This window comes from Chiroxiphia lanceolata, chromosome 2 (genome assembly GCF_009829145.1).
Source record: "Chiroxiphia lanceolata isolate bChiLan1 chromosome 2, bChiLan1.pri, whole genome shotgun sequence".
Classification (NCBI taxonomy): Eukaryota; Metazoa; Chordata; class Aves; order Passeriformes; family Pipridae; genus Chiroxiphia; species Chiroxiphia lanceolata.
The window spans coordinates 42,296,605-42,311,284 of record NC_045638.1 but is presented as its reverse complement, the minus strand read 5'-3'; the positions used below and the strand labels follow the sequence as shown (position 1 = coordinate 42,311,284).

Sequence of the window (14,680 nt, the reverse complement as noted above, 5' to 3'; positions counted from 1 at the left end):
ATTTCTGGAAAACATCTTCTATTGAATTACGAAGTTTTTAAAATAAGAAGATGGCCATGCATTGTTACTAGATTTATAAAAGCTATACTTAACAAACATGTTTCTTATTTAACTTTTTAAGTTTTCAAGGTAAGGAGAACAAATTACATATTTCTGATCTGGAATAACAGAGGAGGAAATAAGATGTTTCATTAAAATTGTCTTAAACATTCTCATCATCAATGTACATGTCATAACGTGAATTGCAAAGAGAGCATTTAAAAAAAAGCCTAAACTAAAGGCAAGAGAAAGCAAGGCAAGATACTGTGTAAAATTATGGACATATACAGACAATAACAGTAACTTCTTCAAGAGGAGTTTCATAGCAGCTGTAACACTGAGCCACAGAGAGTTCTGGAGAAGTAAACAGTACTACTGATTTAAGCTACATCCAGGTACGCATTGAGGTAAAGAAGTGAGATTCTTGAACCACCTATGACCTTTTCTCATGGATTCAGAGCTTACCTTCCTATCCACTACCTTACCAGAAGTTTCGGATTTGGAGACAGAGGTGAAGAAGGGACTGGACACACTAGAACCATCAGCAAGTGTAGGTGAAACCCATGTAGTTTTAGTAGAATATATATATACCTGGTGTCTTTTCAGTAGAGCCTTGAAAGGACACCAATTCCACAAAATAAAAACAAAACACAACACAAAACCACAGAAGTAGTTTCATGAACCATTTAGAAATGGTTTACAAGTGGGGAGATCTGTAAGCACATTCTTCATATACAACAGGGAGAGCAGATACAGCTGAGATCCAACACTACCAGCGCTCATTGCCTTCATCCTCACAGTAACAAAGCAGAGAGACAAGCCCTCTGAGCAGACAGCCCTTTCTCAGCTACTCACTTAAAAAAACAAGGAAAACCGATACTGTCTAGGACTGAAGTGTTGAGCAACACACCAGCATCTTTGTTTGTATTATGAATGCCTTTTTGAAGATCATCTCCCAGTTTACAGAATCACGGAATAGGTTAGGTTGGAAGGGACCACAGTGGGCCATCTGGTCCAACATTCCCGCCCACGCAGGGTTGTCCTAGAGCACATGGCACAGGACTGCATACAGACAGTTCTTGAGTATCTCCAGTGAGAGAGACTCCATTGAGTTGTTTCTCATGCTGTTGAGCGGTACTGGCACCCATGAACTGCATTTCTAGACAAAATCAAGCAGGAAGACACACTTGGGCAAAATCCCTCTTCAGTATTCAGCTGATGAGGCATGAAGCCTGAAGGGCCAGGCTGCAGCCTGCTCAGAGCAGAACTTTCTGAACTGCAAAGGGACCTTGGCACCACACCTTTTTCTCCACAGATCCACTCCGGCTGGCTCATTTTTGCTAACATACTAACTCCCATTTGCTAACTTGACACAGGAGTGTGGCACTTACCACAAAAGAAAAACAAACAAAAGTGCACACACACACAAATTCTCTCTCCCTCTTCTCCTAAACAAACCCCAACCAAAACTACAGCAATTCAGTAGTAAAAATTCAATGCAGAAATGCAAATAAGCAGAAAAGAGAGTAAGGTGGAAAAAGAACATGACCTTAACAGCAGCGATATCACATTGCTTACTGTGTTTCATTCATTCAATTAACTCCCCATGCAGCTTTTAACATCTATTTTGTCTCTCCTACAAAGACTATAGGAAGTACATGGTTAATACTACTAATTAGCATAATTACATGCAGAAAGTATATTATAGTTTTCCAAATAAACTGGGCAATAAAATTAAGTTAAAAGCAACACTCTTCCTGAGAAAGTTGTATGGTTGATATGCAGCATTCAAGATGGAACTATAAAACCACAATATTCTTAGATGGCCAAGATAAAAATTAATCAAGGCATTTGCAGCAGCATGACTACTTGAGCAGCTGCAATTATTTATACATCAAGTTCTTCATGGGAGCATTACTCTGACGTAGTTACTGTCCACCCTCTGAGCAGTCACTGAAACAAACCACAAGGTAAGAACAGCACCAGCTGAAGACATCCAGCAAAACATAACGTTCCACAAAACCTACAGAAAGAACTGGACAAACATCAGAGAGGCTACAGGAAAGGCCTAGCAGGAAAGTTGCCAAAAGAGAATATATCAAGTATTCACTGAGAAGTTATCTATCTTTTCCCTTACCTAAGTCCCACAGCCCCTATACCACTCCAATCACTGAATTTTCTTTGTGCCAAGTGTACGCCTAACAGCTTACTGGGACAACCCAGTCATTAGAAAATCCAATGGCTCAAAAACCTTGAAATCTTGATCCTGAGCCACAGTGAGCCCACTGTACTTTATGTCTGCATTTGAAAGAGGGTGGGGAAGAAGAGGAAAAAAAGCGGATTATCACAGCATCGGAGCAAACCAATTAGAACTGTGAGAGCTGTAAGTACAGTATCCTGGGTCATCTTGATCTCAAGAGAGTAAGCAAAAAATAACCTTTGTGGAAATTCATATTTCCACTGACATATCAGTTCACTCTTGCCACAATCCACTGGCATGAGCACAGGCATGAAAAATCACAATCAAGAGTATATGCTTAGATCTATTAAACAACTCACTGCTCAGATAGTGCAATAGAAAATTCTGCCAATTAATATACTGTGTCATGATGAAGCACAGAAGTTGAAAAACTAGTTAAAACACTAAGTAAATACTTAACATCTGTTTCAAAACATCAAACTACTTGAGTTCTATGTTCAAAACCGGTTTTTAATTTTTTTCCCAATATTCTCTCTCCTATTCGACAACATTCACTCTGCAGCTTAGCCTGAGCATTAACTTTATACAGTGCCTTGGCTACCACAGAACAGCAAAGCCAAAGTTCAACCCTGGAGTTAAAAGAGAGGCTCAGCAAAATCGAATGTCATAAAAGGGCTGGCACAAAAATCAGAGAGCTCACTGAACTCCTTATTAGTGAAAACTTGGTCTTGTCTTAGAACTGAAAAAAACCCACTCCAAAATAGTCCATAAGTGTTTATTTTTCTATCTGATTCACTAAGGCTTAGTTTCATCATCCATCTACTGCTAAAGATACTGCTCTTATAGCTGAAGAAAAACAACCATCAGTTCTAGGTGAGAAACGCAATTCTAGTTGAATCACCATCTGACAGTGTTTCCCTTTCTTACTGTTGATATGAGAATTCAGGGAAGGTCTGCCGTAGCAGCTGACATAACTGGTCCAAGGCTTCAGACATTTGCTGGAGCACACCAAGAACTGCTACCACCTTTTTACTTGCTGTTTAAAACCCTACAAAATTCACCTTTCTTGTCCTTCTCTATTACTCTCAAGAGGCATACTCTGTTAGTTAGTCTGTGAGCACATTTAATGCGTAACAACATGAAAAATTACTGCACAAACTCCAGTCGCCACTGCCAACTTTATTAAACACACAAATGCACACACAAGTGCACAGTCAGAAAAGATCCTGTCAGAGAAGACCCAAAGGCTCTTCAGCCTTTCTTGAGTACAAGAAAAAGGGAAATGAAGGGACTATGACAGTTGCATCCTCCTCCCCAAATAAGAAGCAATTTAAACTTAAAAGTATTCCTGGCAGATGTTAAATGGGTTGCATGTTTAAGCTCAACAAAAATTTCAACATCCTTGAAAATGTATTCCAGACGCATGCTACCTTTGCCATTACAAAATCCTACTCTGAAGTCCAAGTTTGCATCCTTCGGTGCCATTTCAATCCACTATTTCCTGAAGGTCTGTAGATGAGTTTACACATTAAGTCTTTCCCGTCCAGAAACAAAAGAAAAGCAAACAAAAAAAAAATTACCAAAAAAACCCTCTCCAAATACATTTTTTTTAAACTGACAAGTAGTTTTCTGATGTTTTGTTCTTCTATTCCTCCCCACCCTGGACACCTGAATGTTCTTGACCACCTGCACTGATGTGTGAAGCTGGTCTGCATTTTTTGGAGGTGCCCAAAACCGAAACTTTATTTCAGCTGAGACCTTACACCTACAAAACATAACAGGAGGATTACTTTACTTGTACTGCCAGATACACTACTGGTCATAAATCCCAGGGCACAGTTTCCTTAACATGAGCATGATGTTGATGATTTGTGACCTATCACACTCTACACCTCCTTTTCCATAAAACTACCACAGTACTGATCCCTTGTCATTGTGTGTTTGTGGACTCAACGCTTCGCACTTATCCCCGCTGCACGCACGCGTCTATTAATTCACATCCTGCAACCAAGACCTCCCAGATCCCTCCAGAACTGCCTTTAGCATTGCTTAGTTTTCTACCCCCAAAAATATAGCACCAATGACCTTCATACATCATCAGGAATACCAGAATCAGGACAGACCCTTCTAGAAATTACATTCTTCCAATTCAACAAAAACAAACAAAGAAGCAAACAAACAATATTCTAAGTTAATAAACCTAAGTAACAGTATACTATTGCCCATTTAAAAAGCCAACTGCACTTTAACAGCAAACTGGTATACAGTTAAAAAAATTAGCTTGAGCTTTGATAATGCAGAGCATGAAGTAGGAGACACTGAGAAGGAGGCCTACAGCAACACAGGACTCCTCAGTGCAAAGGCAGTCTTTGTGCTTTTGAATCCTGATTTATTCTCCCTTCGCTATCAGGTTTGCTTTTCTTTGAGACAAGTTGTTCTTTAATCTTTTTTAAGTTTTTATCTTCAAGAACCAGCTTTCTTTCACCTCTGCAAAGTGTCTCTTTAATGATTCTACTTTCTTCCTTACCATTCTTTTTCCCACTCCTTTTTGCAAGTTCACATGCCAGTTTAACTTTACTCTAGTAATACTTATATTCATTTCAATGAAAATAACCACTGAAATGAAATTAAAGCACATGCAGAAAGTGCTCACAGGCATAAAGCCTTTGTTATACTCATTTACTTCCTAAATTTGCTTTCCTCTCCCTTCCCTTTCCATTTCAGTGGATTAGGGAGAACAATCCCCCCGGTTGTTTTCGTACATTTCAAAATTTAGAAAAGTAAAAAAAAAAAAAAGTGTGAAATGTTTGCCAGAGACAAAACTCCCAATCTCCTACTTCTACTATGCTGTCTCTATTTCTACTACACTGCTTCTATTTCTATGTTTACCTTGACAATCATTTATCTCCATCTCATGACAAGTCCCAGCCTCCCCTGAACTAATGCACAAGTATAACTGGTCCACAAAATCCATCACCCTGTTCTGGGCACGAGGTAGCACTGGATGGCTGGAGAAAGCATATAAGCAAACACAGTCTGATGCTTCCTCTGGCACAGATTTCCAGCTTACAAAGTATTAGGAACTTTTTGAGCCAGAGATTTTTGGTATTTAAGTAGCTCTTCGTGAACCGTTCCTATGCAAATTTGCCTATTTCCCCCCCGAACCCATTTCTGATTTAGAATTCATAATATTGATTTGCAACTGCCCCCACAGACCACTAAAGCACTCAACTACACTGGGGTTCTGCAAGTGTTGTGTTTTGGGGTTTTTTTTTCATATTGTGTGATTTAAAAAAAAAAACCAAACAAAAAGTACATTTTTGTGATATTATAAACTTAAAATTTTAAAGTTTTTTGAAAACATACAATGTACAGAGATCACACTTGTGCATTTCACTTTCTGTGAAAAAAACAAAAACAAAACCCCCAAACCCTAACCAACATTACTACAATATGTTCATACATTTTAAACATATTCCCTACCATAAACACTACAAAGCTCATGGAATTTCAACTGTATCATCTAAACTGAAAGATATAACTAATACATTTTTAAGAGCAACACCTATAATACAAAAATAGAAGTACGGGCATTCAAATTTGCCCAGAAATTCTCATTGGGGCTGTAACAACTGCAATGGTACCAGAAACAATAACGAGCATAGACCAGGTGTGAAACACAAACTGAGAAGTCTTGAAGAGATTCTTGGTTTACAGAGATCCCAGTTGAAAGGAAGTAGAGTGAAATCCCTGAAATTAGATACTACCTCCCCAATACATCTGTCGTCAGTGGACAAAGCACGTAATATGTATATGCCCTTAAACACAGCACTGGCAAGTACATGCCAGGGCTATCATTGCTTGGTTCCCCTGACACACTGATTGTACCCGTAATCCCTCTACAGAAGTGAGACATGCTAGCTTTTATCTGCTAGTTTTACAGGACTGATGAGCTTCACTTGCTTCTAATTACCTACACCAACATAACAGCACTTTTTCCTCCAAGTTCAAATGTTACATGAGATTTACAAGCACAGCCCACTTAGAGAGAGAGATATGACACTGGAAGCATTCATGGACTCCTAAGGGTTCCAAAAATGAAATTAAATAGAGTAAGGAAATACTCGATCTGTATATCTAGTTAAAAAAAAATAAATCCTTTTACTCATTTTCCCTACTTCATTTTGCTCCTCCCCTCAAGCACTTCTGGGGCTTAGGTAAGAATGCAATGAGTAAGTTAGGATCTCTTAATCCATGCACTTTGCATGATGGAATTTTCTGCTCTTCTTTGCTGTCAGTTCAATTCTTCCTCACCTTTTCCCGCAATTATGAAGGACACTCGCTACAAAATCATGCCTGCTCCCTTCCCCCCCTGAAGAGGAACACACAGTTACCTCAGACAGCAATAGAGAGACTTTTATCTTTCAGGACATCTAGTCAACTTGCCAGGTGACTCTCCGGTCAGCCTCAACATATGTTTATTCCATGCCCCACTACCCAGCTGCATGTCCACTGAGTTCCTACTGAAGGCCACTACCTAGTTCCAAAGTATTCCATCTGAATAGATGCTGAAGTTCATTACCATACTGTGATAAATGCAGTCACGTCTTCTGCAGCTTTTATCTAGTTCCAGAGAATCAGAACTTTAGATCTGATTTTAAAAGATTCCCAAACTGTCCTGTAACTCTGTCCACTCTCATAAGCACAGAGGAGGAACAGAAAGAAATCAGGCTGATCATCAAGTGAGACTGGCTCCTGTCACTGGGAAAGATACAAGGGAAGGAATAATACTTAGAAAAGAGCATGTTTCAATAAGGAATGAAATATAAATCTCACTCCTAAGAACATGATTTCTGAGTCAATACCACTGATGGGACACAATTTAATTTCTATCTAAACATGATCTGAAACCATATAATCTATAGAAGTATGTTTATAAAGATAAACAGGCAGAGTAGAAAATTTCTTGGGATCTAAGTGCAACTGAATGATTTTCTCAGAAATCACATGCTATTCCGAGCTTCATCATACAAGGAAATGTTCTACTGCATCTATAATGGCTGTCCTTCATTTCAAAACTAGAGGTCTCAAAATACTGCATTTCTTAAAAGTTATTAAAAGCTATTTTTATTTAAATACATCTATAAAGGCATACTTTCATATATACCTACAAATATGTGACAAACCATAAAACAATACTGGCACCCCCCTACTGGAAAAAGGCCTACTGTTAAATATCAAAACAACTCACAGGAAAAAGGTTACAAATAACATAAAAATAGAAAAACATGAAAACAGAAAATCTTCAGCTTATACCTTCCTAGTCCCCAGGGAACCTGATCAGGAAAGAGGAATGCATTGAAAAACTGGCTTTATCTGCTCCATCAGCCATAGAACAACCTGACTGTATCACGAAGAAATTCTTAAGAGCCACAATCCCTTATTAATAATATCATGGACTGTTTTCCCACTGGAGATGTGCTACTTGCATTCTTTCTCGTTTGAAAAATATTTATATATTTTAAACTGTTTACTACAGAAGCCAAACAGAATGAGGGAAAGCAGCAAATGTAATAAACCAGCTGTCCACAGACCATAGCTCTAGGGAATTACTAGGAACATACCTATCTTTGATGTAAACACAGACTAGACGCTTGTAAAGGAATTAAACATTAATATAAAATTACAAGAAAAAAAAAGAGCGAGTGAACTGAACAATATCCACTTCAGATTCTCATTAAAAAAATCCTGCTTCTTCCATCTTGTCCATTGTTTTAAGCCTTGTGGTTTGGACTCCTGGGGGGTAGCCTGCATGAAGTGATGTCTGAGACATTCCTTAGCACCATGTTCTAAGAAATCATTCCTGCCCAAGCGCTTTGTCTTCTCCACATTTCTAGCACTATTCAGGAAGCATTAAAGAACATGCTTTGAGTTGTTTTACAAAGCAAGCTACTGAACATAACACTCTCCCCACTACCCCCAGCACCTTTTACAGCTTCCATGAAGGCCTCAGAAGACAACTTCTGTTTGTGAAAAAACCCTCCTTTAAAATCTTGCACAGCGAGGCATTGCTCAGTTTTCCTTCCCACTACTACTCCACCCAGTCCATTTTCTAAAAAACGCTTTCATTCTACTTTTATGTGTTTTGCTCCAACCGATCTACAGCTGACGAAAATAAAAGAAAGTACAGAACAACCTCAGCTGGTTCTCTGAGTTTCAAATTCTTTGAGATAACCTCCTTATTCCTCCTCACCTCCACACATTTATCAGCAAAACACACACTGTGCTCACAGAGCAATGGCTTCTAGCTTCCAGTTTTGCAGTAGGATGTAGTGCTGCCAATGTCGCAGCTCACGTAAAATACAGAATAAGTCAAGAGGCAGCCTGAACTCCTTCACAAGGCACCACTGTACTTTCCTGTTATCCTCTTCATGAAAAGACCTTAAGACTTCAGGTTAACAGCTCAGGTGGGTGCACTTTCAGAACTCAACCACCGATACGGTCAGATGCTGGAGTTGCAGAGAGATCTTGTGCAGAAACAGAAAACCAGCAGCTAAAGCCTAGAGAGCTTCAATAGGCATTAAAGGAACTGAATAGCATACGTGAACTACAGAAGTAATGAACTCCATCTACCAGTCATGGCAGGTAAAAAATTAACATAAAGCCTATGCATCATAAATCTCTTACTCCATACTAGCTGATGGAAACAAACATTTGAAGAAATCAATAAAATAAAACAAAATGTTGATGGAGTTTCAGAGAGTCCAGATTAGAAACTGAAAACATCAATAGGATGCACAATTTTCAAATTTAGATACTAAAAGCTTCCACTTATGGGGACAAAAGAACATATATGCCGATGCTACTCAAGGCAATTTCTATGCCCATTTCTGCAAGATAAATTTTTATGATTGTCTAGGGGTGGACAGGAGGGAACAACAGTAAAACCAAATTAATTCATGTATTTGGAGCATGGAATTCCAAGGATGCAAGTATGATTAAGAAAACGTTCTCATTGAAGGCCTCAACCAAAACCCAGTGAATTCCATCAATGGAATTTTTTAATTCTATTTCTAATAAATTCTAGATTATGCCTTTTAATACAGAGAGTTATAGCCTATGAAGAAGCAAGGACAAAACACTGGCTGGAAGTAACTGAATTACTCTCACACTCATTATGAGCCGTAGATTAGGGAGTTTCAAACAGAGAGACGGAGAAGAGGAAATTCATTGAGAAGGGAACCTGACATTAATGAACACTCTCCTATTTTTTGGGGAATGGAGGAAGGTCCAATATCCCTCTCTTACATGGCAAAGTTATGCATTTTCTTTTCATCGAATCATAGAATCAGCTGGGTTTGAAGGTACCTCTGAGATCATCAAGTCCAACCCTTGATCCAACACCGCTGCGGTTACTAGACCATGGCACTAAGTGACACATCCAGTCTCTTCTTAAAAATCTCCAGGGACAGAGAATCCACTACTTCCCTGGGCAGCCCATTCCAACGTTTGATCACCCTCTCTGTAAAGAAATTCTTTCAAATATCTAACCTAAACCTCCCCTGGCACAACTTGAGACCATGCCCTCTTGTCTTGCTGATAGTTGCCTGGGAAAAGAGACCAATCCCTTCTATTTCTGCTCTCTGCAATCTACTCTGCAGACCATGTTCCCTGTTTCACCTATCAAGAGAAATTTCAACCATTCAAGAACCAAAACAAAAAATCATTCAAGAATCTAAGACAGTTCTGTCCTTTCCTTTAGCCACTTGAATTAAGTGCTTATTACTAGCAAATTAAGTGCAGGAAACTAAGAAGTGATTTAAAATCCCACCCCATATTATTCTTCACTCAGTACTAATATTAATAAAACACATTATTCATAAACCCCAATACTCACGTATGAAATCTGACATTTTCCTTAAGAAAATGCCATAAATTCCCTTAAGAATAATTCTAGATATAGTATCTACAAAACAGATTTTTAGAGGGTTTTTAAAAATAAAGAACAAAACCAAAGACACACAGTTGGGGAAAATCTTTCAATTACATAAAATAGAGGAAAAACAAACGCAGGAAGCGAAGGTATTAAGTTTTGTGAAGAAATCCATCTCCTCAGAAATGCTTTCTCAAGTTTTTCTATAAGGAATTACAGTATAACATTTGCACTGTAAATGAAAATAAAGCGGTAACATACTTTTCAAACAAATGTCTTCCGACTTCGGCATCTACTGCACTCAGTGGATCATCCAAAAGATAGATGTCTGCATCTTGATACACAGCTCTAAAAGGTATAAAGAAATGTCAGTATCACAGTCTTACATTAGTTTACTTTAGTCACTGAAGTCTGGAAATTTTTAGAAACAATAAAAAACCACTAGCCTGGCCAGGTTTACACGGGCCTTCTGTCCCCCACTCAGAGTAGCTCCACGATCTCCTATTACTGTTAGGTCACCATTTGCTAATAATTCCAAGTCCTGTAAACATGAAAGAACAGAGAGCAATATTTTTTTTTTTAAATCATTTTAACTTCAAAGACCGACAAAGCTGCATCAACATAACATTTTCTTATTTAAAAAGTATTAACATCTCACTTTAAAATACAAGGTTTCATACTAAATGAAATACCTGCAGTTACTTTATGACTGCACTTTCAGGAAAAGGTAACTAAGAAAGCTGAAAAAATAGATGAGATCCTGAAGTTCATGTTTTCTTCAGAGGAAAGTGCACTACTATTCTTAGTCTTACAAGGAATATTTGGGGATTCAGAAAATCAAACAAAATACTAAAATGTCTAGCAGTAAATTAATTCATTTTTATTTGAAAAAAATTAGCTGTCACAAGAAATAAAAATTGAATTATTATCAGTAAATTAGCTTGCCAATGTCAATAAAAACTGCATTACTTTTATTCTTACTGCAATGTATTCAACAGAAACAACATTCATCACAGATTTGGTTAATTTTGGGGTAGGGACTATGAATAAGACAAAAAAATTATATGGTGTTCCATATCAAATCACTATCCAGGAAATACAGAAGTTTTATATTAAGCTATAACACATATTCTTAAAAGTTTTTTCACAGCTTTTATAAGATACATAAATTTGCAAGAAAAATATGAAAGTAAATCTACCATCAAATATGAAGTGTGGATTTTTTTAATGCAGTTTGCTGTCTTTTAAAATCATTAAAACTTTAAGTTTATATAACAGCATATGACTGATCTCAGCAGGCGATATTAAAACTATCTGCCATGTGTAAAAACCTTGCAAAAAATGTTCATTACAGCAACCATCTGCTTTTCACCTGTGTCGCTGCTGACAGGAATATCGTAACATGCTGCATAAAACCTTTTTAGCTGCCAAGCAAAACGTCTGTTTCTTGACAAATCTGGCTTAATCCTCTTCTATATCTCATGTCACAAACTCCTTTGCACACAGACCTTTCAAAAATATTTTTTCATAAAACTACTTAGGTTCAGCAAGTTCTCCAATATATAGCCTAGGGTTCTTTTGATAGCTGTTAGTAACACATAACACATGATACACATGACATTTACTTTAAAGAAAACCATCCAGAATATTTACAAAATGGAAGTCACAAATAGTGCTAGCTTGATCATTTGTTTTCCGCCTCTTATTGCATTTGCACACACCCCTACCAAAATATCCGTGAAAAGGGCTAAAATGCAATTATGAAATTAAATAATAGGGAATAGCTTTTTCAAAAACGTGTCTGTGCTTCACAAAAGCTACGTCTCCCCCTAGTGGAAGTTTTAAGAATTACAAGAAGGTGCTTACAAAGGGATGGCAAAAATAATTACACGTATTTCTGTTAAGCAACAGGGCTTATTTCATATACTACTAATAATAATCAATTCCATATATTACATATTGCAGCATGTACCACAAGCCTAAAAGAACACTACGATAAAAATAACGAACATGGAAATAAAACACACAGAAAAAGCCTTACCTTTTTAAGAGCACAGACTTTTAAAACTTTTTCATATTTTTCTTTCTCATATTCCTTGTCAAACAGTATATTACTTCTTACTGTGCCAGAAAACACCCAAGGCTGCTGAGAAACATAAGCAATTCTTCCTGTAACATTTATCAAACCTTTGTCTTTAGGCAGCTCACCAAGCACGGCACTTAAGAGAGAAGACTGGAAAATATTAAAACAAAAAATAATTAAAAAGTTTGGTTGCATTAAAGACATTACAGAGACTGAGCAGTGTTTACTGGCACGATGGCATATTTCACTCTGCCACTCAAACTACTGCTAACAGTAGAAAACCACTAGTAACCTCTAGATGCAGTCTAGAACCAACATACAAAGTACTGTCTAACTCCAAACCACACCCAGAAGGACATCAGCCTTTCTTGAATGCCAGTATCTTGATGTGAAGTGTGTTTTTATACACAGAAAGGAAGTTTACAGTTTTAAGTTTCTAGTTTTCACATTTAAAAGACTCATAAAAGCGTTATGAAATGGGATAAACACTAAGACTTACTTTTCCAGCTCCTACGGGTCCAATCACAGCCAATAGTTCCCCTCGTCGGACAGTAAACGAAAGTTGTTGAAGTGCTGGTGTTTCTGAACTCTGTGAATTTGAGAAAAAGTTTGGCTTCCTTAGTAGTGAAATTTACACCATCAAAATAAATATTTAGAAATAGAAAATCATGTACATAAATCACTATAAACTAGCAACCCATATGACCACCATAATTTCAAGCATACAGTTGGTCTCTTTGGTAATTCATTAACATTTCTGAAAGCCCCTCATCTTTCACCACAAACAAGAAACAGATAAAACAGCTTTCAAGGAACAAGGAATCCAAAGGCAGCAGAAGCAGTGCTTCCTCAGAGCCCAGGTATCCTCGCTGCAGCTCAGCACAAGGCTGGAGTGGCAGCCTCGGAAATAGGAGCTCTCTCCGCTGGCCACCACAATGGCATTCACGGCCACAGCACGACATACTCAGCAACTCCAAGTAGAAAGACAAACGGTGGAAAAAGGGAGGGCTGGAGCTCTCTCAGAGCCTCAGGAAAGCCAGGTTTGTGTTTCCTCTAGTCAAGGCTCTATCCAAAGTGAAAACAGAAAAATGCCATTTGATTTTACAGAACTTCATCTTGTATACTGTGTATTCTCACAGACTTTTCATGGACAACGTAATGGGCTATTTGTATGAAAATATCCTACCCTAGGATTGTTTGTTTAATGTTCCTTTTTAGTATGCCTATCCTTTATGTTACACTACTGATAAGAGCTTATTTCCTAACATATTTTGCACCTCTTCTATCGAGGTTGTAAAAACGTCTACTTGTGAAGAGAAAGGATGCTCATGTCTTTAATAGCTATGCTAAACTGCAATTTCTAAGGACCTGGTGCAGCTCCCTCTCAATAAAGCAAAACAGCCTCATAACAGAATCTGTCTTTATACACATCTTAGTCTTCACTAAGCATGACTGACACCAAAATGCAAACAGTAAAATATATGCATTTAAAAAAACCCAAACTAATACTTCTATCAAAGGATCAAATGAAAACTCAGTCTTAAGCTGCAAAAATGAAAGAGCGAGGTGAAGAATAACTTAAAATCTCCAGCCACCTTTGAAGTTCAAGTGAAAGAAGAGGCCACCACCTAACCCTGCACAAAAGATGTGACAAGACCAAGTACTAGGAGTGCAAAAAGAAGAAGCCTGAAATTCGTTTCAAATTATTTGGGAGAGACAGAAGTACAGCATCCATCCACATCTATGACAGCTGGGAGAACTGGGCTAGCACACACGTTCTCACTCATGCCAGGAGAAATACTCAGCCAGGCAGCACCGCACCCAGAGCTCACAATACCCACCTCACAGAAGCACGACAGGGTTCACATAAAATCAGTCAGACTGTGAGAACCTGAACTCATGTGTGTTGTGCAACTCTGCAAAACTCCTTTCGTTGCCATTATAAACTTCCACAAGGTGGCATCAGCGGGACTTTTTTCCTCTTCTCCACACAACCCCACTCCCCCAATCAGCATTTGACCCCGAATTTGATTCCCCGGTCCAGAGGACATAGCCAAGATGCTCAGCTAGTGCTAAGATCAGGGGAACTCTACCAACTTATGGCAGTCAAGGATTTCTTTTTTTTTTTAAATACAGAGTTTGTAGGAAGTATCTCTTATTAAATGAGCGTCTATATGGAAAAAGTAAATAAGCTTTCAGACACACAGGCCTTTCTTCAGATCCCTTGAGGCTGTGCTTCTGAATTCACAAAAGTGCAAAGAGACTCCCTTCCAATTTCAGATTTTTAAAAAATGTGTCATAAGAGCCTAAAACCATTACAGAAAATTTTAACAAAGTTTTTAAACTATTACCAACATACTGTATATTAAAGCAGTATTGCAAGATTTCACAGAGCCTACACGAAAGTAGTAATGCAAGCAAACAG

General features: G+C 38.0%; 1 protein-coding gene across 8 annotated transcripts in view; it reads right to left on the bottom strand.

Moving 5' to 3' along the window:
• ABCC4 (ATP binding cassette subfamily C member 4) overlaps positions 1 to 14,680 on the bottom strand; it is a 148,361-nt gene that overhangs the window by 100,719 nt on the left and 32,962 nt on the right. For all 8 annotated transcript variants that reach the window (XM_032679063.1, XM_032679071.1, XM_032679069.1 and 5 more), the window contains 4 exons: positions 12,755 to 12,844; positions 12,214 to 12,405; positions 10,619 to 10,713; positions 10,434 to 10,520 (listed from right to left, as the gene is read on the bottom strand). In XM_032679063.1, coding sequence (XP_032534954.1) covers positions 10,434 to 10,520; positions 10,619 to 10,713; positions 12,214 to 12,405; positions 12,755 to 12,844 — 464 coding nt within the window. The remainder of the gene's footprint in view (positions 1 to 10,433; positions 10,521 to 10,618; positions 10,714 to 12,213; positions 12,406 to 12,754; positions 12,845 to 14,680) is intronic.